Genomic DNA, 21,207 nt, shown 5'->3' on the forward strand with positions numbered 1-21,207 from the left:
TTGTAGAAGGTAGGCTGACAGATCCCAGAGGATGTGTTTTATAGAATTAGGTTGGTGGGAAGGGACTGCTGGAGAGCTTTAATCCAACCTCCTGCTCAAAGCAGGACTCCTCAAACACTACATCGGGTCAGCCTTGATTTTTGTCTAGCTCAGTCTTAAAAACCTCTGAGCTTGGAGATCCCCCGACCTCCTTGTTGTTTTCTGAAGAGAAACAGCCTCGGGGAGGAGGACCTCCGGACTTGCACGTGACAGGGCCGATGTGGTGATTTTGTGCTCATCATCACAAAGATTGTAACATCCAGGTATGTGTGTGTTTTGCAGGGCACTGCTTTTTTTGATGGCCTGCTCCAGAAGCTGCAGGTGTCGTACCGGTTCAAGCTAGAGGACTATATGGACGTGATGGCCATCCGCAGTAAGCCCCTGAGGAAAATGGTAGGTTGGCTTCCTCCTGGAGACTTCTTATCCTGTTAGTCGTATGCATCATGCTGAACTCTGCGTGCTGCCCTTGCCAAGGGGTGGGCAGCTGTACTCTGAACAGATGTCAGTGTGTTTGCAGGGAATCTTTCTCAGCTGTTAGAGAACTTGTTGAACCAACTCTGGTGCATTAACATTTCTTAGCTTCCTTTGCAAAGAAGAACCAGCTCTGTGACCAGGGCTAATAAAGGGAAAAGTGTCCAAAGGTGCCCTGTCTTTGCCTTGGAGATTGGTCATCTTATTTCTGTCTGTGGAATCCAGGATAATGAACAAGGAAAGCTGACAGTTGCACTGCCTTCCTGACACTTGACAGTGTGTTGCCCTGAGCTGTGAGTGCGGGTGTGAGGGACAGCTGAGAAAGGATATTTCAGTCCGGCTCCGTTCCCAGAGAGATGTGCTTGTCTAACAGCTGTCCTCGAATCGGTCACGGACTGAACAACTCTCCTGGAGAGAGATGGGCCATTGTTGCAAGAGAGGAGGTGTTTGGGGGATTGCCTTGCCCTTAAAAATGCTGAACCAGTGCCATGGAGCCTTGTCATTTCATTCTGCTGCCCTTTTGCGAGACCTTCGGTGTGTCAGTGACCTCCCCTTCGCTCTCTGCAGTCCCTGGTGCTCTGGGTCTGCAGGCGAGCGGGGCTGGGCAGGTCCCCCATGACGTACCGAATGCTTCTTTCCAGGTGAAGTACGCGCTGATCAGTGCCCAGAGGTACATGATTTGTCAAGGAGACATTTGCCGGTACAGAGAACAAGCGAATGACACCGCCAACTACGGAAAGGCACGCAGGTATCGTGTTCTGGGCTGGAGCGCTGAGCACAGCTCCTCCTCTGTCTGCCAGGGACGTATCTCATTTCACGCTTAAACTTGCCTCGAGCCAAAGTCTTTCCACACCTCCTTATTGTATCGCAGTCCTGTGAAGCGGAAAGATGTAGCCTGGGCTGCTTTGCTATCCCAGAAAGCCAGCCAGCAGATCCAGTTGTCCTCCAGCCATCTAGTGTGGAAGCTGTCCTGTGCTGGTCCTGCAGCAGGGAGGGTTTATGCTGTCGAGGCTGTTGGCTGGCTGTTGGATTCTCTGCTGGCTTTTCAGCTGGGAGAGGTTCCCATGTGTGTCCGTATGTTCTGACTGCATCAGGAGTTACTGGCTCTTGTCACTCTTCCTTTTCTGATGTTTTTTCTGGAGGGAAGACTGGTGGTGGGGGGCAAGTGAGGCCAGTGTGGGGGATGGAGCCCTGAAATCTGGAGGTTTGGAGAACAGGGCAGGGAAAGCTGCCGATTTTAGGGTCTGTGGACGTCGTGGAGTATGCTGATGTTTCAGGGAGGCTGGGAGGAGCATGTGATGTGTCTGAACAGTGTTGATGGATCCATGTGGCACGATGTAAGCTGAGGGAAAATAGAGAGAAGAATGGAGGGATGAATGGACTGTCACAGAATGGATGCCTCTTCCTTTGGGATGATTAAGTAACTTGAAAATAGGGGGAATGAGCTAAAGAACACGGAGAGTTTGGTCCCAGCTGCCATGGAGCTAAAAAGGGGGCTGAGAGAGAAATGTTCTCTGTGCCTGAGGCTGCACGGGGGACAGTGCTTGCTGGGTCTGGCTAAATGCTCATCTTCAGGCTGAGCCAAGAACGTTTCCTTCTGCAGATGTGTCTGCCCCTCTCTCGGTCCGGTGCCCTGCCTGTGCCTCTCCAGGCCGGGAGCAGGCTTGCTGCCTGTGCTCGCTCTTGCAGGCAGAGGGCACTTGTGCAAAGGACCTGTTCCCTGCAGGCCTGCCAGCACTGCACTGCCAGGGCAATTCTGTGCCCTTCCCAGCAAGGAAGGCAACCGGGTGTCCTTTCAGTAACTCTTTCTCTCTGGTTGTTCCCTTCCTCAGCTGGTACCTGAAGGCTCAGCAGATTGCTCCCAAAAACGGCCGCCCGTACAACCAGCTGGCACTCCTGGCCATCTACACGGTAAGATGCTTATCATGCAAGGATGTAGCAAGCACAGGGAGAGCCTCTGGGATGGCTGTGGGATTCCATCTGCTGAAGAAAGGCATTGTTTAGGGCAGTGCTCCTAGATATTGTTTTTTAAAAAAAGGAAAAAGCTGATGGCAGGCTGTGCTGTGTGGATTCCAGCTGCTGTGCCTTCAGGCAGCCTTGTTAGATACATGCTACTCCCTCAGGCTATTGACATTTTGGGGACTGTTCTGTGGGCTGTTGAGAGTGGGAATGTTTTAAAAGTGGGTTGTGTGTAAAGTTTTGCATGAGATTTTTGTGCTCAAGGCCATGCTGTCAGGAGGGTGCTGTTTCTGTTTGCCATGTCTTCATTGAACCTGTGGGCACTGGTCTAAGCGACATCCACACGTGACTTTCTTAGGTTTCAGTTTTGCTGGCTACTCTAGCCATGAAAGAAAACTTGCTTCAAGAAAGATTTGACAGCAGCTAATGGAGGCATCACACTGGGACATAGAGGGGCTGGTAGGGATCTGCCCATTTGCAACACTGAAAGATGTTGTTTTAAAGCAGAGCAGTTCAGAACTGCTGGGTTCGGAAGCACATTTCCCTTCTGGAAAGGCTGGGAATGACCTTTCTGACTCTTGGTGTGGGGCTTGGAGCAGCAAAGTGTCCTGCCCTGCTGTGGTGGTCTGTAAGGCCAGCAGCATGTGGGTAAAACCTTAAATGGCTGTGTGTCTTTGTAGCATAAAGACTTGGGAAGTGCCTTCTCATGGTGGTCAGCCTGTGGGAAGATGCTGAGAAGTTGCTGGAGCTGAGGGGATTAGCTGAGCAGCAGGCTGAGATGAGGAGTGCGTCCTGCCCCACTTCTGGCAGGAGTCTGGCAAACCGTCCCGTCTTCCTGGGCCTCTGCTCTTTGTAAACTCATGTGGAGTTGTTTCCATCTATTCATAATAATGTTGAAAAGAGTTATTTCCTGAACTGTCAGGAATTCAGTATTTATACCTTTGCCCTTTACCGTGATGTCTGGTGTGAGGCTGTTTTGTGTGAGCCTCTGGGTTTATGGCTTCTGTAGCAGCCTCAGGGCTAGAGCAAGCGAGTCTGCAGGCTGCGGTGTCACCTGCACTCCCTAACCCTGGTGAAGGGCTTGTGCTTTGTAGGTAGCTGTGAATGTGGATGGAGAGTTCAAGGTCCTGCTTCTCAGACTGTTTGTTGGCAAGTCTGTCTGTCCCAGGCAATATTGAGGGAGAGGGCGTGTGGATTGTGGGACAGGGAAGGTGAAGTGTGTGGAAGCTTGGCCCTGAATGTCCCAGAATGAGTGGCAGCTCTGAGTCTGGTTGTGTTTTTGCAGAGGAGAAAGCTGGACGCTGTCTACTATTACATGCGCAGTCTGGCTGCCAGCAACCCCATCCTCACAGCCAAGGAGAGCCTCATGAGTCTGTTTGAAGAGACAAAACGCAAGGTGAGTCTTGGAGCTGAGCTGGGGGAGGCTGCAGCTGCCCGTGCTAGCTCTCCTGTGCTGGAGAGGAGCGTGATGGTGGCTTTTGGACTTGGAGTCACCGCTTACCTACTTATAAGAAATTCCATGTTGGGAGTCAGAGGAGAGAGGCAGCCTTCAGAATGGTGGTGTCCTTTCTGCCTCACCTCAGACTGCTTTTGGGGTTGTTTGGGCAGCTGAATCTCTTGTTTCTGGGTCACAAACTGTAAAACAGCCAAGCTCAGCAAGGGCTGGAGGTTGCTGTGGTCTGCAGTGTGGCCTCGGCATGCAGCGTGATCACTGCCTTATCCCAGAGGTGCCCCACACCTATGGGGTGGACAGGAGAGGCTGCAGTCCCTTTGTGCCCCAGAGGATCACCCCAAGTCAAAGATACAGCACATTGTCTGTCCCACACTCCTAGGACTTGACAAAGCTTTTCTTGTCCCGGGACGGTTGGAATTGAAAACCTCTCACCTGCACTGTCCTGTAGTGTCAGAAACCAAACTCTGGACCTGTCAACGAGTTACTGTGGTTCTGAAGCAGGGGAAGGGCTAATTTCTCCATGTAAAGGAAATGATACGCTTTTCCTGAACTTTGATCCTTGGGTGATCTGACTCTGTCCTGTCTGCCCAGGCTGAGCAGATGGAGCAGAGGAAACATCACATGCTGGATGTGAGCCCCAGCCGCTGGGGGAAGGGCAAGAAATCCACATTTCGACAAGTTGGAGATGATGCCACACGGCTGGAGATCTGGATCCATCCCTCCCACCCCCGCTCCTCCCAGGGCCGCAAGTCCAGCAGGGATTCTGAGCAGGACAACGGTCTTGGGAACCTCAGCCCCAGCGACGTGAGTACTGCAGGCGGCAGCGGTTGGCTTTGGTGTCATGTGTTTGGAATGCAGCGGAATGACACTGGATCTGTTTTGCTTTCCTGTTGCTAAATTTTCCAGTGTTTTGGCTTCCCCTATGGGAGCTGTGCCTGGGTCAGGCTGAGGAGCTGGTGACCTCGTGCCTCTCATGTTTAAGGCATGTTGTTACCATCCATTTCTTGGCAGCATGTGCTGGCGTGGCTGATAGAGGATAGGAGAGGCACAAGCAGAAGATGCTGTAAAATGCCTTTGCTGAGGGCTCTGACTTGGGTGAGGTTGCCGGTGGGAAATGAGGTCAGATGCTCAAGACCAGGCTTAACAGCAACCCTGTATGCTCTGAGCCTTGTTCTGGAAGTGGGTCACTTGTCCCAGTGCCAGATGATCGAAGGTTTGCACTGGGAATGGGAAAACCGTGGTTTTAATTTCCAGTGTAGGTGTGACATTTGTATTACTGGCTCTGCTGAGAGGTGAGCTTATTGCCTTCCTTTCTTCTGCAAGGATGAACAAAGAGTAATTGAGTAACGGTGTCTCATCAGTCCGTTGGAGCTTGTGGTACAGCAAGTACCTTGTGAGAGGAGCCCGAGTGGACTCTTGTTTGTCAGGCACAGGAATGCAGGCGAAGGCAGTGGTGGTTGGGAGCTCATCTTCTAGGAATCCTTGCGCTGCTTTGGCACATGCGGCCTGCAAGAGAACTTGCCAGGGAGCTCTGGGCTGCCTGTCCTAAAATGGCTGTTAAGGATGTGAGTTTAGCAGAACTGGGAAGACCTTCTCCGCATACTGCGGGGCCCAGAGCTTCTCAGATACCATTGCATTTTTATAAGTAGTTTGTGACTTCAGCTGGGTGGAACTGGGGTGAAGTCTTGGAGCTTTGAAAGATAAGCTCTGGCACATTGCAGCATTTTTAAGATGTTACTGCCCTTGGTTGTTTTCCTTCTCCTCATCTTCTCTTCTGGAGACCTTTGCTTCCTCAGCATCATGGAAAGGAACGTGCCGAGCTTTAGCCTCTCCGTAAATCGTTGATGAAGATGCTTTGACATAAGATGCTGTGAGTGTGTTTGAGGCACTAGGTGTTTCTCTTTTGCAGGTCTCCCATGTGACATAGTGTAACTGGTAGCAAAGTGGGGGGCAGTGATGTCTTGTTCATAGTGCAGCGCTGTTTGCTTGCCCTTGGTCCGTTCACTGGGCGGCTGTGCTCTCTGAAGTGCAGGTTGCTGGCAATGCCTGTGCAGATCATGTGTCTGGTTACTACCATTAGGCTTGATTTCTTCATCTGTTTGAAATGTTGGCTCGATGAAAGCACGAGCTTTCTGATTGTGGAGAGGCTGCACAATCAGAAACACAATGGCAGAAGGGCAGGGGGAGCTGGGGGCAGAGGTTTGGGCACTGCTGCTTTTGGCAGCCAAGGTATTTGTACTCAGGCTGCCTGTGCCTGCTGCGGTGCAGCACCCCACTTGTGTTGGCACAGCTGCTTTGTGGGGCTGTGCCGTGGCCATGGCACTGAACTGATCTGGATTGAAAATAACCGGGTGAAAAGGAAACCTTAAATCCGTGTCACTGCCAGAGCTCCCGTGCTGTGGAGCTGTGGGCTGGATAAAGACAGCAGCTCGTCGGGAAGCGCTGGACTCCTTGCTCCTTGAAGCTGTAGCCTCTTCCCCTCTTCCTCGCTGCATCTCTGGGTGGTTTGCAGCTCCTGCTCTGGAAGGGAGCGGAGCAGCCCGTGTGTTGCCACGGTGTGGCACTGTTTGGCCTCGGAAGGGCCCTGCCTGCGCCAGGGGCAGGCAGCAGCCCTCAGCCTGGCAGCCCCTCTGCCCCGCGTCCCCCAGCCGGGTGGAAGGGAACAGCTCTTCTCCCAGGGGATGTGTGCCAGTGCTGACGTGGCATTTTGGGGAAATGAGTCTAAACTGTGTCATCACCTCCTCAATCCCTTCCTTGCCAGCTTTAGCCTTTGAAAAGCCTGAGGTAGGCCGTGTTCTTTTGTTTGTACTGACAGCTGTGCTCCGCAGGTAGCTCCTCGGGCATCAGTCTGTTTCTGGGCCAGAGAATGGAATTTTGCGAGGTAGAACAGGAGAGCGTTCAGCTTTCTGAAGCAGATATAACACTGCAAGTGTAGACCCTAACAGCTCTGGACGTGTACAGGGCAGGGGCGTGGGAGAGAGGCTCCTGCTACCCTTCAAGTGGAGGCTGTTGCTTCAAACCCAGCCCGAGCCAAAGGTGACCGGTGTTCTTACTGTGGAGGTGCTGGCTGTTTCACAGGTGACAAGAACTTGCTTTGGGATGTTTTCCATCCTCAGAGGTCACTTTCTTCATTGCACAGACAGTTAGGTGCCAGTCCTGTGACGTGGCACACTTGGCAGGGAGATGCTGAGTGATTACTCTCCCAGGACCTGCTGATGTGCACACTGTCCCTGTCAGCGAGCAGAGAGTCTGCTCAGCACATGCTTGCGTGTCTCTTCTCGGTGCTGACTTTATTTTTCCTTTCTGCAGCCCTATACAAAAACACAAACATCATTACTTTATTTCGGGGTTAGGAGCCAGCTGAACGGAGTTGTAAGGTGTGATGGCAGGTCTGCAGAAGGCCAGCTCACGCTGCAGCTGTTGCTGGGACAAGAAGAGGTGGCGTGCAGCGCTGGCAATTTGCCATGGCACTGTGTGTTTAGGTAGAGGCTTGGCACAGCTGCTTCTTTCACAGTTTCCTACATCATGTTTTCTAGGAAGGTGCAAAACGAAGAACATACCACCGGCCCACAGCGAGGGCCGTGCATCTCTGTTTGGCCCCTTCCTCAGTGACTGGATTTGGCACTGCTGGCACGGAGGGCATGGGGTGGTTTCAAAGCGAGCTGAAGAAGTGTTTGGGTTGCAGGCTGGCTGTCTGGGGCTTAGGGTTTTGTCCGTTGTGCCCCCAGCCTTTTGGGGTTTCATTCTGTGAAAGGCTGTTCTCTGTGGTCCCTCCTATGTTGCATGTTTCTAGGTGTGCAATGGCAGGAGAGTCTAGGCTGACCTGATGCCCTGCTTACCTGAAGTATCGGGTCCTTTTTGTGGGATTTCAATAAGAAATGCAAAAAAAGAGGCTGAACCGATGAGCAGTTGTGTTGCTTTTTTAAAAAACAGCTGGAGAGGGTAAAGTGAACTGAAGAGCTGAGTCTCTGCCAGTTCTTCTCTGCCACTGGTTTCATTTGCCATGGGTCTGTATTGATCTTAAATCTGATAGTACCGTATGCAGCTTACTGCGCAGGCTGTGAACTGGTAAAGTAAACAGGGCAAACGTGCTGTCAGTCTCTTGAGAAAGTGTTAATATTACACTGAGTTTGAGATTTTAATCACCCCTGTCAGGAAATGCTGAGTTAAGGTTCCCACAGTAGCTGTTGCCTGCTGCCTGTGCTCTGCAGTAGACACTTCCCTGTGTTATCACGCAGCGGCCAGGCACTAAGAGAGATTACTCTGTAGCTGCAGCTACCATGAGGGAAGAGAGGTTTTCCCTTGGCACAACAGTAATTGAATAATACTTCTCTCCAGATGTCTGAATACTTTAGCATCATTAAATAATTAAGTCCCCTAGCCTCTTTGTGCGAGGTCAGTCTAGCAGAGCCATCAGAAGTTTGGTAGGGCCACCCAAAAAGCTCTTGGGAAAGCTAAGGCCAGAGACAAGATCTGCTGTCTCAGCCCTGTGCGTCGGCAGCAGGAACCTTCCCGTTTCCCCTCCACTTGCTGATTAGGGACAGAGGTGTGGTGTTTGCCTGGTGCTGGGTGCCTGTGGAGCAACAACCCTTTTGCAATAGCAGAGAAATTGGGCTGGAATCATTAGCTGTGAAGTTCAGAGCAGGTTTTATCCTCTGTTCCTTTACACAGGCTTTCTTCTCAGCAGCAGGGAGTGTGGACAAGGGGGGAGGTTTCCACAAGCGAGCAATAAATACCACCAGGAGGTCTACCAAAAATAAGAGGATGAAGTTCTCTCCCTAGGCTGAATATAGAGGGTTTCTTACTTCTGTGTTTCTTCTTTATTGCCTTCTGTGCTTTTCTTTGGAAGCTTATTATATGTTTGGGTGTCACTCTGTGGTGGTAATGGGTGCGAGTACCAGGGGACAGAGCGGTGATGGCAGAGCTGGAAGCAGTGTGCTTCTTTAGGTGCTTGTTTATATTTTCTTTCAGATGAGTAGTACTGATCTCTCTTGGACCCCTTCGTCTCCTTCCATCTCCCAAGTCCTAGAAAATCAGATGAGCGCCAAGCACACAGGGAAAAGGTCCTCTGCAGCTGGATGAGGGCACTCAAAGCAGCGGAGGTTGTGAGCGCTGTCCTGCTCTTTTCCCTCTAGGTCAGGATTCAGCTAACTGGGAACTTACCCAGCAATGCCTGGTTGGGACTGTCTTCACAACTTGCTCTGATTTGTTTCTTTCTGAGACATCTCTAAGGATTCTCACCTTGTCTTTCACAGTTCTTGCCTGCTTAGTTTTATTTGACTTTGCCTGCCTCCCCTGTGCACCATGATGCTGCGTCCACTTAAAATTCTGCAGCCCAGTCGCGGTACAAGGCTGGAGAAGGCACTTTTGGGAACGCCTGTGCATCCAGGAGAGCTGGGGAGCCCTCAGGGCCGCCCAAGTTGCTGCCTCAACAGAGGCCATGTGCCCTTAGTGCAAAGGGTCACTGTTCCAGTCAGCTCCTGTGTGTTTCACGTCCGTTTTTCCTTGGTGGTGTTTGTTGTTTCTGCTCTGCGCCCTTGTTCCTCTTGGGCAGCAGCCGCTTGGGTGACTGGGCTGGCTCCTTCTCCTGCCTGGTTTCAGTCAGTGCAGTTTTTCCTCTGAGGGAGCTGTCTCTTGGGCTCTGCATCTGCAGAGGTGTGCTTCTAGGCAGCAGTGGGATAAAACCTCCTGTTAGTCTGGTAGGAGTTTTGGGTGGGGGTTTCTTGGCCATTTTGCTCGGTCAGCCTGTCCTTTGCTTGGACCAGTCACACACGGGAGTGGCAGTGACCTGTGTTCAGAGTTGGGGTTGCCTTGATGTCTGGACCACTACCTGTGGTCCCTAGGAGCGTCTGGTCTGTTAAAAGGCTGTTGTGGTGTGGGGTGGGTGTCTGTGAGCGTGGCCCAACTTTGCTCGTGCAAACACACCCCAGAGGCATCCCTGTGTACTGGGAGCGGCTCCCTTCGCTCTCAGCTCCTTCCTGACCTTGTAACTCTTTTGTGTTACACATGACTAGAAATAAGGGACAGGCAAAAATGGAAATGATCTATTTCTGTAGTGATGGGTGTTCTTCCATATAGATGCATGGGTAAGAGGCTGCTTGGAGAACTCATCGTGTCTGGAGTGTCTGCCCCTAAGTCTGCTGCCAGGCTGGTGGGAGCATTTCTCTGCACTGCCAGTGTGGCTGGGTGGTTTTCTCAGGACAGTGAAAGATTGATCTTTTCTCTTCCGTGCAGGCTCTTACAAATAATCCCTGCTGGCTGAAGTACAGGGCTTCCTCATCTGCTGCCTCCATGGTGTCAGGTGGGCAAAGTGATTGGAATGGTCCTTTTTTAGGAGCCTCTGCTCTGGGAAATGAGTCCAGGCAGCTGGGGCTGTGCCTCTGGTTTAGATGGGCAGTGCGGGCAGCCCTGCCTTCCCCCGCTGCGGGGCCATGGCTCCCCGAAAGGGTGACCCCGCAGGCTGCACACGATGCCCCGAAAGCCTCTGCTGACTCTTGGGTGCTTTCAGGGATTTTTTAACCCAACACTATATGCCTGTGCAGTGAGTGAAGAGACTGGGCACCACTACTGGAGATGCCCAGCGGGCTCTTCTGCTGAAGCCATTTCTCACATGTTAAACATCTGAGCTGCTCCCCAGCAGTGGCATAGGTGTGGCCCCAAAGGGAGGGGACACACGAGGGAGTGTCCTCTTGGTTTTTCTCAGTGCACGAGCAGGTAGCAGGACATATACACGGTCTTACAGCAAGGCCTTGGGTCAGGAAGGTGGCTTGTGTTAAGTCAGGAAGCTTCTCTGCTACGACTAGGTGCTCTCTGGTATTTGACGTGCGTGATCCCATCTGTGGTCTGTTGCATTATGGGCTGCCCTTGCTGTCAAGGGAAGGCAGTGCTTCCCCTCCAGCCTGCTGCTTGTTGCTGTATTTGATCCACACCCTTGCAATGCTGCGAGCCTCTGCTGAGCCTCCCTGGAGGCACAAAAACGAGCAGAGAAGGAATGCAGAGCACCAGCTGAAGGCTGCCCCTCCTTATTTCTCTCCTTTACCCACCACCCAGGTGAAAAAGCAGCAAGAGATGTTGCATCCTTCATTTTTGTGCCCGAAGTGGGACCTGCGAGGGAGAAACCTGGAGTTCCCTCTGTCCCTCCCAGACAGGCTCCTTTCCTCACCCCCGCAAGCCTGCAGGAAGCTGTTGCGTTTGGTTACTCATTCGTGGAGGTCAGGACTAGGTCTGGGGTTTTTTTCCTTTGTGTTTAGGAAACGGTTTACAAACTGTTTTGAGCACGGGGGAGCTGGTGGCGTGCGAAAGAGGCTTCTCAGCCTCTTTACTGCTGGGACTGGCGTTAATTCTCTGCCCTACCTCCTTTTCTGTAATCTCTTTCTTGGTTGGCAGCGTGAGTATTTCTGAGTGCTTTCCCCCAGCCTGCAACCCCTCCACCTCCTAATATGACCTCGGTCACCAAACCACCTTGGGGCTTTATTTTTACTCTAGCCGTTTTGTTTCGCGTGGTAAGGTTGGTTTCTTTCCCCTAGCAGTGAGAAGACTTCTCTGCGGAGGAAGTAAAAGAGTGCCAGGCTGCAGTTGAAACTGGTTAAACACTAAAACCACACTCCTAAGCCTCGCTGGGTTTGAGACGTGACATTCCGCCATGCAGCTTAGCACTGCCTTTTTTTTGCCCACCCTCCCTGCAGTTAATTTTTTAAATAAGCTCTTGCTTTTTACTTTAAAACGCTGGTAGAAACCCTCTGAGCTGCAGTTCCTGCATTAGCAATCTGACCAGAAATGCTGTTGCACCTTGTCCGGGCTCGTGATGTTCAGTGGATGCTCAGTGCTGCTCCACTAAAGCTCCCGGAGCCCGGCAGAGCTCGCAGAGCCTGGTTACCCGTTCAGCCTGTGCACGCATGTCGTGTAGAACCCACATGTTGCTTTCCAGCTCAACTTGACCTTTTGTCACTACCCAGAAAGTGAAGGCTAAGCTGTCGGTAAGAGTTTCCAGAAGTTGGTGTTGCTCTTTTTTTTTTTTTTCCTTTTCTTTTTCGACCATGTTGGTGGTTTTATTTAACAGCGAAGAACAAGGCAGGGGCTAATGTTACTTGAACGGGAGAGACACCGACATGTTTTCTTTCTGGTAACAGGCATCTGGTGCTAATGTGTGTAGAAGTACCGTGGTGGATCAGAGGTGGGAGCGCTACAAGGACATCAATGACTTGTGCCTGTGTGAGGGGCTCTGCTATATCCCAGTGCTCAGAGAGGTTGTGGTCAGGGGGGGTGAGATTTCAAGTTCCAACAAGCTTCTCATACTCTAAACCCAAGTACAATCATCCAGAAACCGCCTTTCCCTGTCAGTCACTCTTTCCTCATTTCCTTTCCTGCTGGTGCTGATCAGCCGGGGATTTGTGTGTAACCAAAGCCCCTCCTGCTGCCGCACATTAGTCCTTTCTCGTGGCAGTGGATTTGATGATCCAGGCGCTGCAGGGTGATGTTGGGAGGGAGAGTTTGTGCTTCAGACAAGAATACAGCCAGAACTGGCAGTATGGGGAAAGGAAGTAAAATGCCTAATAGCCGGGTTGGGAAATTTCCCAGAGCAGGGTGAAGGCTGTAGACAGTGATTTCTCTTGAGCTTTTTTTTTTTGTTAGTCTAACCTTGATCTTTGTCTGAAGTTGGCCCAGGCCAACTTTTTCTGCTGTCTGTTGTACGCTTTTTGGGATGGGCACCTGATATTCCACAGCCAAACCTCTTAATTCTGCCATGGGGAATGTTTATTTCTCTCCAGTATTGAATGAGCCATTTCCAGACGGGCTTAGTATCCACTGTGGAGGTGGGTATTAGGAAAGAAACTTCCTTCCGGAGGATCAGGGAGTGGAACCTGCTGGAATCTGTGTCATTTCCTCTGTCCTTGGCTCTATTCTTCCTCCCTGGCAGACTTCATTGCTACGTGATTCAAAGCGGAGAGGGAGATGCCTTCATGCCCTGTGTTACACTGCCCAGGTAGAAGTGAAGGCTCCAGAAGGACTCCGGGAATGCAGCTGAGGGGACACCTGTAGGAGCCTCGGGCACAGGCTGGCTGTGAGCGGCTCCCGTTATCCCTCCCATGAGCGTGGCCGGGAGAGCGGGAGATGAGGATTGCGTGCGATAATGCTGTCATCCTTCTGGAAGGCTCTGTCTGTTGTCCAAATGTCTTCTCTGCTGGCCTAACTCCATCCTAAGCCTTTCAGGGTTAGATCTCATCAGTCTTCACTTTTCTTAATTTCTCATATTATCTCCCTTCTTTGTGCTTTAACCACACGAATAATCTACTCTGAAGCAGTGAAGGCGGCTGACAACACCCTGAGCTACATTAGCAGGGAGATTCTTATGACCAAACTCATCACATGTTTCTCGGTGTCAGTTTTCTGTCGCAGGAAGGGGATGCTGTTTACTCCTGGCAAACAGCATGTGTTTGAGTGTAAGCTGCTTTTTGCTGCTTGGGGCTGCTTCAGTGCACAGCACGTGGCCTCCCTGGTACCTGCTGGACACAGAACGGCTCTGCCGGGGTCATCTCGCTGTCAGTGCTTAACCAGATACAGCCTTGAAGAGCTGAGCTTGTATCCTAAACGACCTGCAGCACCAGAGCCAAGTTGTGAAAAGTTTTGTGTTGAAAGTTAACTTGATATCTCAGCTGAGGACTCTCTGGCATGTTTGCACAGATTCATCGCGTTTATGGCCAGCAGGGACCATTAGATCATCTAGTCTGATCTCCTCTACATCACAGGTCCTTAAATTTCACCCTGCTACTCCTGTATGAAGCCAAATAAGTTGTTTGGCTAAAGCAAAACTTCCAGAAAGACATCCAGTCTTGAGAATCCACCCTTTTCCTGGGGAGTTCATTCCGGTGATCATTGCACTGGTTCTGAAACACTTGTACCTTATTTCCAGAGTGAATGTTTCCAGTTTGTTCTCGTGCTTTGCTATTCTGCGAGCGTGAAGAGCCCTTGAGTACCACGGAGGCACTTCGCCCCCTGCAATCGAGTCGCCTCCCAGTCCTTTTTGATACACTAAACAGATTGAGCTGTTTAAGTTTTTCACTGCAGGACATAATTTCTAGCCTTTTGAATCACTTTTATGGCTGGTTTTTGGACCCTTTCCAATTTTTCAGCATCCTTTTAAAAATCCAGGGCACTTTGGTGCTGGAAAACCCCAGCTTTGGAAGCGATTATAATAACCTTGTGTGAGCTGTAGCCATCGTTACGTACTGCTCCGTCTGCCTTTGTGTCACGGGCGGTTTCACAGCACAATTTGCTTTTAGTTTGTTGATTAAAAACATTGCTAGTGAGTCTCTACCAACCTCTTCCCATCCAGTTGGGTGAGGGTCCCTGAAGACCGCTGCTTTCTAAGAAGTTGCTTAATCAGTTTTTAATCTATTTAATGGCTCAAGAACGTTGCATATTACTAATTCATAGAAGCCAAACCTAGATACAAGTTTGGTTGAAAAGGAAATAACATATATATAAACATTCTATTCAATCTGTTTTCCTTAAATTGAAAGTTCTACCAGTGAATTCAGTATTAAATAATGTTAAATTTATTTATAGACCAAATATTTGTTTCGGAGCCACTGAAGTCACCACTGCTTGATTTTTACGTCACTAAAGTGCACAATTTTCTTGCTTATGTTTCTCATCTCACCTGCTCCCTCCAGTGATGAAGGGAAAAATCAAAAGCACGTTGGTTTTGCTGAAGGGCTTCCTAAATGTCTCTTTTTCTCTTGCTGGGTTGCTGACTTGTAACTCTTATAGTCATGAGATGTGTCCTGCAGCTGGAGCTGTCGGGGAGCTGCAGGAGTGTCTCAAGTTCTCTACCTGTAAATGAAATTTGTATGCCTCGAGGCCACAGTACATTAGGGTTCCAGAATCACACAGAATCACAGAATCAACCAGGTTGGAAGAGACCTCTGGGATCCATCGAGTCCAACAGTTGTCCTGACACCACCCTGTCAACTAGACCAGGGCACTAAGTGCCATGTCCAGGCTTTTCTTAAACCCCTCCAGAGATGGTGACTCCACCACCTCCCTGGGCAGCCCCTTCCAATGGCTAATGACCCTTGCTGAGAAGAAATGCTTCCTAATGTCCAACCTGAACCTCCCCTGGCAAAGCTTGAGGCTGTGTCCTCTTGTCCTGTTGCTGGTTGCCCGGGAGAAGAGGCCGACTTCCCTCTTTTTCCATGTCGCAGCAAATTGGATTTTACATTTGTGCAGTGTCTGATGTTAAGTATCAGGATTCTCGCTGGAATTGCTTCTGATGCTGTAGAAATTAATGCGGTTCAGGGCAGGGCGCTGGAACTGCTGAAGAGCAACCTGCGCTAGGACGCGTGGCAAGCCGCAGCCAAGGTGAGCTCCGTATCCATTTGTGGTTGCAGGTGGTATATGAAGAGGAATGATTATGGTAATTAGCCCAGCTGGAATTTGCCCACAGCTCTGTGGGTACCATGTAAATACTACAAAAATGCCAGACAATCTTAATAGCCCCATTGTCTTGTCTCCTTTATGTAGGCAGCGATTTGCACAAAACACTTTCCACCGGCGCTTTGTTGCGATTGTACCTGTACCAGTAAAAACCTCCTCCTGGTGCCTTGCCAGTGGAGCCCACTGCAGCATCTTGGGCTTTTTGGGAAGCTCTGAGTCAGTGCTCGGTGCTATTTCAGTGACATACTGCCGGGGAAAACACCAGCCAGAGCTGTGCCCTGTGCCGTTGGGGTGGTGTGGGGTAAAGGCTCAGGCTCACACCTTAAGGCCATCTCCAGGGGAGGCAGCAGGCTCACTGCTGCTGTTGGACTGGGCGGTGTAAAGCTCTGAAGGAGCTGCCTGTGGAAGAGAGGGATAATCTTAATAGTTACCATGGTGTATCTGGCCCTTGAGCTGGGAGTGAGTGTATGGCGTGGTTTGGGTGGCTGGATGGTTTGTGTGGCATGGCTTGGGTGGCTCCCGGGCAACTAGCGATAGGACAAGAGGACACAGCCTCAAGCTTTGCCGGGGGAGGTTCAGGTTGGACATTAGGAAGAATTACTTTTCAGAAAGGGTTATTAGACACTGGAAGGGGCTGCCCAGGGAGGTGGTGGAGTCACCATCTCTGGATGTGTTTAAGCAAAGACTGGACGTGGCATTTAGTGCCCTGGTCTAGTTGACAGGGTGGTGTCAGGGCAATGGTTGGACTCGATGATCCCAGAGGGCTCTTCCAACCTGGTTGGTTCTGTGATTCTGCATGTTATTGCACACAGTTCTCAGCAAGGAGGCTCTGCCTGGGTAAGCCTGGCTGCCCAAGAAACCTTGAAAATATTTGGGATGAGTGTGGTACGTGTTTTGGAGTGGAGCTGTGTGGCTCTGTGGTCTGCATCCCAACCCCTTGTCTCTGAGGAGACCCCTAGACTCAGGAGAACGTCCCGCTGTGCTCCAGTCCCTTCCACTCCGGTGGAGAACAGCGCGTTTGTTACAGGCAGTTTCGCATCTGGTCTCTTGATTAATGGACTTGTCTTTTGCAGCCTATTTTGACTCTGACACCGCTTTCTGCTCCACAGATGCTTTGCTGATGTTGAAGAAAGTTTGCCTCGCTTGATAAAGACCAGATCCTGAAATTTACTTCCAAACCTGAAGTAACAATTTTTAACTTGAAATGCTCTTTCCCCAGGAGTCACCGCTCCAGAATCCTTCCCTTATTTGGTGCCTCCTTCACAGCTGGGACTGATGCTCAGGTGCCAAAGCTCTGTCCGCTCGTCCCTGTGAGCCAAACGGGTCCGCGCTGGGTTCGAGCACGGCAGCTCTGCTTCCCGGCCCAAATCGTGGCACTCCTTTTCCTGCACACCCCGGTGACGTTCCCTGTGTTTCTGTGCTGGGGTGGGAGACACGTTTTCAACCCTTTTTGGTCAGTGCACAGTCTCCTGAGGTTGGGTCTTGCTTTCTTCTTTGCTGGCTCAAGACATGACAAACCTTTGCTGAAGCTGTCTGACCGCCTCTGTTCTGTGTGTTGTCAGGACGTTCTCCTCGTGGCCTCTCGGTGATTGGAGCTGGCTGTTCCAGGACCGTTGCTATCTCTGCACTTAGCCGCTCCACGAGAAGTTGTTAGTCACTGTTGATTTCTTCCATGGTAACAAATCCAGTTTGGTTGGCGGCGCGGTGTGTGAATGCTCCCCGAGCAGCAGTGGGCTGCTTCCTCTGGTGAGGTTGCCTCTTCCCAGGTGGATTTAGTCTGTCTGCACATGCTGACTCATGACAGCCGAAACAGCTGTTTTCAGCTTCAGGCACTACTGTGTGCAGGGACCCCTTCTTCTTCTTGACAGCTGGTTTGTTTTTATAACTAATGCCTTCACTATATGCTCATAACTTCCATATCTGTGATGCCCGCTGTTCGACTGGAAGGGCCCAAATCCATCTTTTGACATAGTTTCGTTGTTGTATAAGCTTTACTTGGTGGGCTCTTCTCGAGCCACTAGCTGGGACCAGCCAGATGTGGTTCCTTGTCCCAAGGAGCCAAGCTTGCCCACAAAGGGCTCAGGGAGCCCTGGCATCCTGACATCAGCACAAGGACCATTTTCAGGCAGCCTTTGGAGATGGTCGCCCTTGGACTTGCACAGTGAGTGAGATGAAGGGCAAGGAGTCGTTGCAGGTCTCATGCTAGCACCGTCAGGGTAGCGAGCGCGCTAGCAGGGCTTTGGGGATGTGTTCTTCTCTGCCATGTGAATGCAGAACAGGAGGTGAAGGGACTTCCTCCTGCCTGCCCCAAAGCCGGGCCGTTTGGTGGAAGTCACTGTTTCTCTCTTGCCGTGAGAAGCGGCGTTTGGTGGGAGGAGCAGGGAGGGCTCCCGGAGACTGAGGGACAGGTGAGTCACTAGAGAAAGAGTCATTCAGAGAAAAGCCCAGTCAAAGCAGCCCCGTGGCCTCAGCGTGAACTCGGAGATGAAAGGTCCAAAGTTAAGTGATGAGCTCATCAAAACCTTGAGGCTGTGAGAGAAAAAGTGATAAAAGAAGCCTGAGAGGTGCCTGCTTGAGATGCCACAGTGCTGGGGCACACAGGTCTCTGCCTGGGCTTGCTGGGCTCCTTGCTTAAGTTGGCAAGAGGTATGAAACACGCTTCTTTCCTAGAGGCAGCTATCCTGCTTCCTTTCAAAAAAAATTATATGTGTATGCACATATCTATGTCCCAGTTCAGCACTGGTTCCTGTGGAATGTGACTGGTTACTCCTTGGGATTGCGAGTGAAAAGGCTGAGCTCTGAGAAGATGGGGGCGAAGCCGAGGTCCTGGCGAGCCCTCCCAGAGCCCGGCGTCTCTGTGGGAACGCTGTGGGCACGTCCCCGCTGGGCGCGGGCGTCACTTTCCACTCAAGGTGGGGAGTTTTGGTACTCCCCCGCTGCCAGTAAAGTGGTGTGGGGATTGCAAGGGGAAGCTCCTGGGGCTTCTGTCCCAATTTCTCCTTTCCCCCACGTGCAGCCGGCCGATCAGCGTTGTGACAGGCTTTCCAGTAGAGATGGGTCAGGCCACGAGCTCCTGCTCTTTTCCACAGAGTACAGGCCCCCTCCAGCCCTCGCAGGCAGCAGCGCGTGGGCTCGCCGTGGGGCTGAGCACTGCCCGCTGCCCCACCGAGGCTCTTGCGCCTGAGCTGGGGCTCAGACGTGTTCGGTGAATGGTTTCAAGCTCTGAGCTGCCTTGGTGTCCTGTGGAGGATGGTGGAGAAGCAGCTGTACCCAGACTTCCCTGGCAGAGTGAATAAGGGCTTTGCTGTGCTGTCCCACTATTCCCCAGTCTCTTCTGGGTTTCATCTGCAGAGTTAATAAAATGGTGGCAAATAAAGTGGAGTTCCAGTGGAAAGGGCTCTTTAGGGCAGCAGTAAAATAGTGAGTAAGCAAGAACCCCTTGCTGCGGGGGCCAGTTTAATTGGTCTGGCTTGTTTTATGAGACAGGTTTTATGTTTAAACTCGCACATGGCCCAGGAGCGACTCTGCAGCAGGGCATCACTCTCCTGCATGGGTCCTCCGGGAACGCAGCCCGGGTTAATTACAGCGAACCGAGCGATCGCACCTCGCGGAGCGGCTGGCATAAGGCATGGCGTGAGCCGAGGGGTGCAGCACAAGGGTGGGAGGTAGTGCCAGCGCTAGGACTGCCCCTGATGCCATCCCCTGCAGCCAGGCCTGCTGAGGAGCTCCGGGCTGCCTGCAGGCACCGGCTGGGGGCTGTTCGCAGCCTCTCGCGTGTGCCTGGCCGGGCATTGCCACAGCCCTGCCTGGTGACCTCGTCTGATTTCCCCCCGTAAATGGAAGTGGCGTCACTGACCTTCACAGAGGGGTTTGAGATGCGCGAATGGGAGCAGAGCGGCGGGGCTCTGGGTCGCTCCTGGTCAGCGTCTCCCCGCGCGGGGCTCGGAGCCTGGCTTTTCTCACCGCGCTGAGGCTGTGCAGGCGCGCGGGCGCGAGAGGGAAGCCTCTTGCTGGGTGCAGGTAAGAGCGAGGCCAGTCCGCTCCTGGTGTGACACAGCCACCTTGGGGGCCAGGCAAAGAGACTACTTATCCACCCATGGCCTCATTCAGAGCCGTTTGGGTAAGGACTGGGAAAGGCCAGAGCTCTGCTGAGGTGGCTTAGAGCAGGAGTAATTGTTCAAGTCAGGTTTTGGTGGTGGTGGACCTAAGCGGGGCAGGAAGCTGCCACCGTGCCATGTGCTCCAGCCAGCTCCCCGCGTGTCCCCTGCACTCCGTGTTGCTCTGGTAGTTCAATACCAGCACTGCTGGAATGGGCTTTTGGGGGCTTTGCTGGTACACCTGAGCACCGGCTCCCTGTCATTGCTTAGGCTGGACTTAACTGTGGGGTGCAGCATCAGGAGGCTGAGGGGAGACCTTATCCCTCTCTACAACTACCTGAAAGGAGGGTGTAGCGAGGTGGGGGTCGGTCTCTTCTCCCAGATAACAAGTGATAGGATGAGAGGAAACGGCCTCAAGTTGTGCCAGGGGAGGTTTGGATTGGAGATCAGGGACAATTTCTTCACCAAAAGGGTTATCAGGCGCTGGCACAGGCTGCCCAGGGCAGTGGTGGAGTCCCCATCCCTGGGGGGATTTAAAAGCCATGTAGCTGTGGTGCTGAGGGCCATGGGTTAGGGGTGGCCTTGGCAGTGCTGGGTTAACGGTTGGACTCGATGATCTTAAAGGTCCTTTGCAACCAAACCGATTCTGTGATCACCCCAATGCCCCCTTGCTTCTCAAAGCTGCTCCTCGCTTTGCTGCTCAACTCGCCCTGGTGACATCTTTGCAGAAGAGCATCAGTGAGGCCATCCCGCTCCCTCTCCGCGGTGCCCAGCGGCTGCTCAGCCCCCCCCAGCACAGAGCACCCGAGTTGCATCCGCTCGTTGGTTTTGGTTTGTTTTTTCCCCCCAGAGATGGCAAAAGCCCGTGGCGAAGGCTGCGGCCCTCGGGCTGCGCTGGGCTCCGGCCTCGCGGAGGCGGCGGGGGCTGCGGGGGCCGCGGGGGCCGGCAGAGGGCGCTGCGCCTCCACCGCCGCCGCCGCGCCCAGCTGCTTGGCGCCCGCCCGCGCGGTCCGTAAGCGCTCGGGCACGTCCCTTTGGTTCCCATCCCCAGTGCCACCCCCGGCATCCCGGCCAGGTTCTGCTCTCACTGGGGACGGGCTGAATTCACAGGAAATCGGAGAGAGTTTAATTGTTTTCTCTTTTTTTTTCCCTTTTTTTTTTTTTTTTTTTTTCCCATGCAGCTGAACAAAAGGTTCATCCTCAGTTTTCTCCATGCCCATGGGAAGCTGTTTACCAGGATTGGGTAAGTGTGCAGGATGTTTATTTTATTTTCCTACATTACAAGTCTTTTTGGAATTTAATATTGTTAGCAACTGAGCTGTGTTTGGAGCTGAGGGCACAGGGTGTGAATCCTTACAGGCCGAGCCTCCTGGTTCTTGTTCTCCCTACCCGCCCTCCCAGCCACACCAGTCAGTGGTTGGGCTTTTTCTTCCCCCACCTCAGGGCTCAGTCCTGCCCGTGCACCAGGACCCTCTGGCAGAGGCTGAGCTCAGATGGCTGATACACACGTGGGAGGGACCAGAGGCTGTTTTCTCTCTGTCCCATCACCTAACCATGCTCCATTCCCCTTAATTTCTGGGTTTGCCCCCCTCTCTCCCATTCCCCCCACTCTTAGCCAGCAGAGAGTGGCTCTAGGGGGCCGTCGGTGGCTGCTGCCTGCGAGGAGCACAAAGCCATCAAGGCAGAACCCTGCGGTGGCTGAAAGCTGCCATGCGGAGAGCGTCAAGACAAGCCTTGCCCTTCACCTCCTTG

The 21,207-nt window shown here is 52.2% G+C and overlaps 1 protein-coding gene across 2 annotated transcripts in view; it reads left to right on the forward strand.

Annotated features, from left to right (window-relative positions):
* The window catches only part of SMG6 (SMG6 nonsense mediated mRNA decay factor), a 117,448-nt gene that overhangs the window by 5,168 nt on the left and 91,073 nt on the right, over window positions 1–21,207 (forward strand). For both annotated transcript variants that reach the window (XM_068415993.1, XM_068415994.1), the window contains exons 4-9: window positions 322–432; window positions 1,152–1,258; window positions 2,343–2,421; window positions 3,755–3,865; window positions 4,514–4,726; window positions 20,637–20,698. In XM_068415993.1, coding sequence (XP_068272094.1) covers window positions 322–432; window positions 1,152–1,258; window positions 2,343–2,421; window positions 3,755–3,865; window positions 4,514–4,726; window positions 20,637–20,698 — 683 coding nt within the window. The remainder of the gene's footprint in view (window positions 1–321; window positions 433–1,151; window positions 1,259–2,342; window positions 2,422–3,754; window positions 3,866–4,513; window positions 4,727–20,636; window positions 20,699–21,207) is intronic.

The sequence above is a fragment of the Nyctibius grandis genome, chromosome 18, assembly GCF_013368605.1.
Source record: "Nyctibius grandis isolate bNycGra1 chromosome 18, bNycGra1.pri, whole genome shotgun sequence".
Classification (NCBI taxonomy): Eukaryota; Metazoa; Chordata; class Aves; order Nyctibiiformes; family Nyctibiidae; genus Nyctibius; species Nyctibius grandis.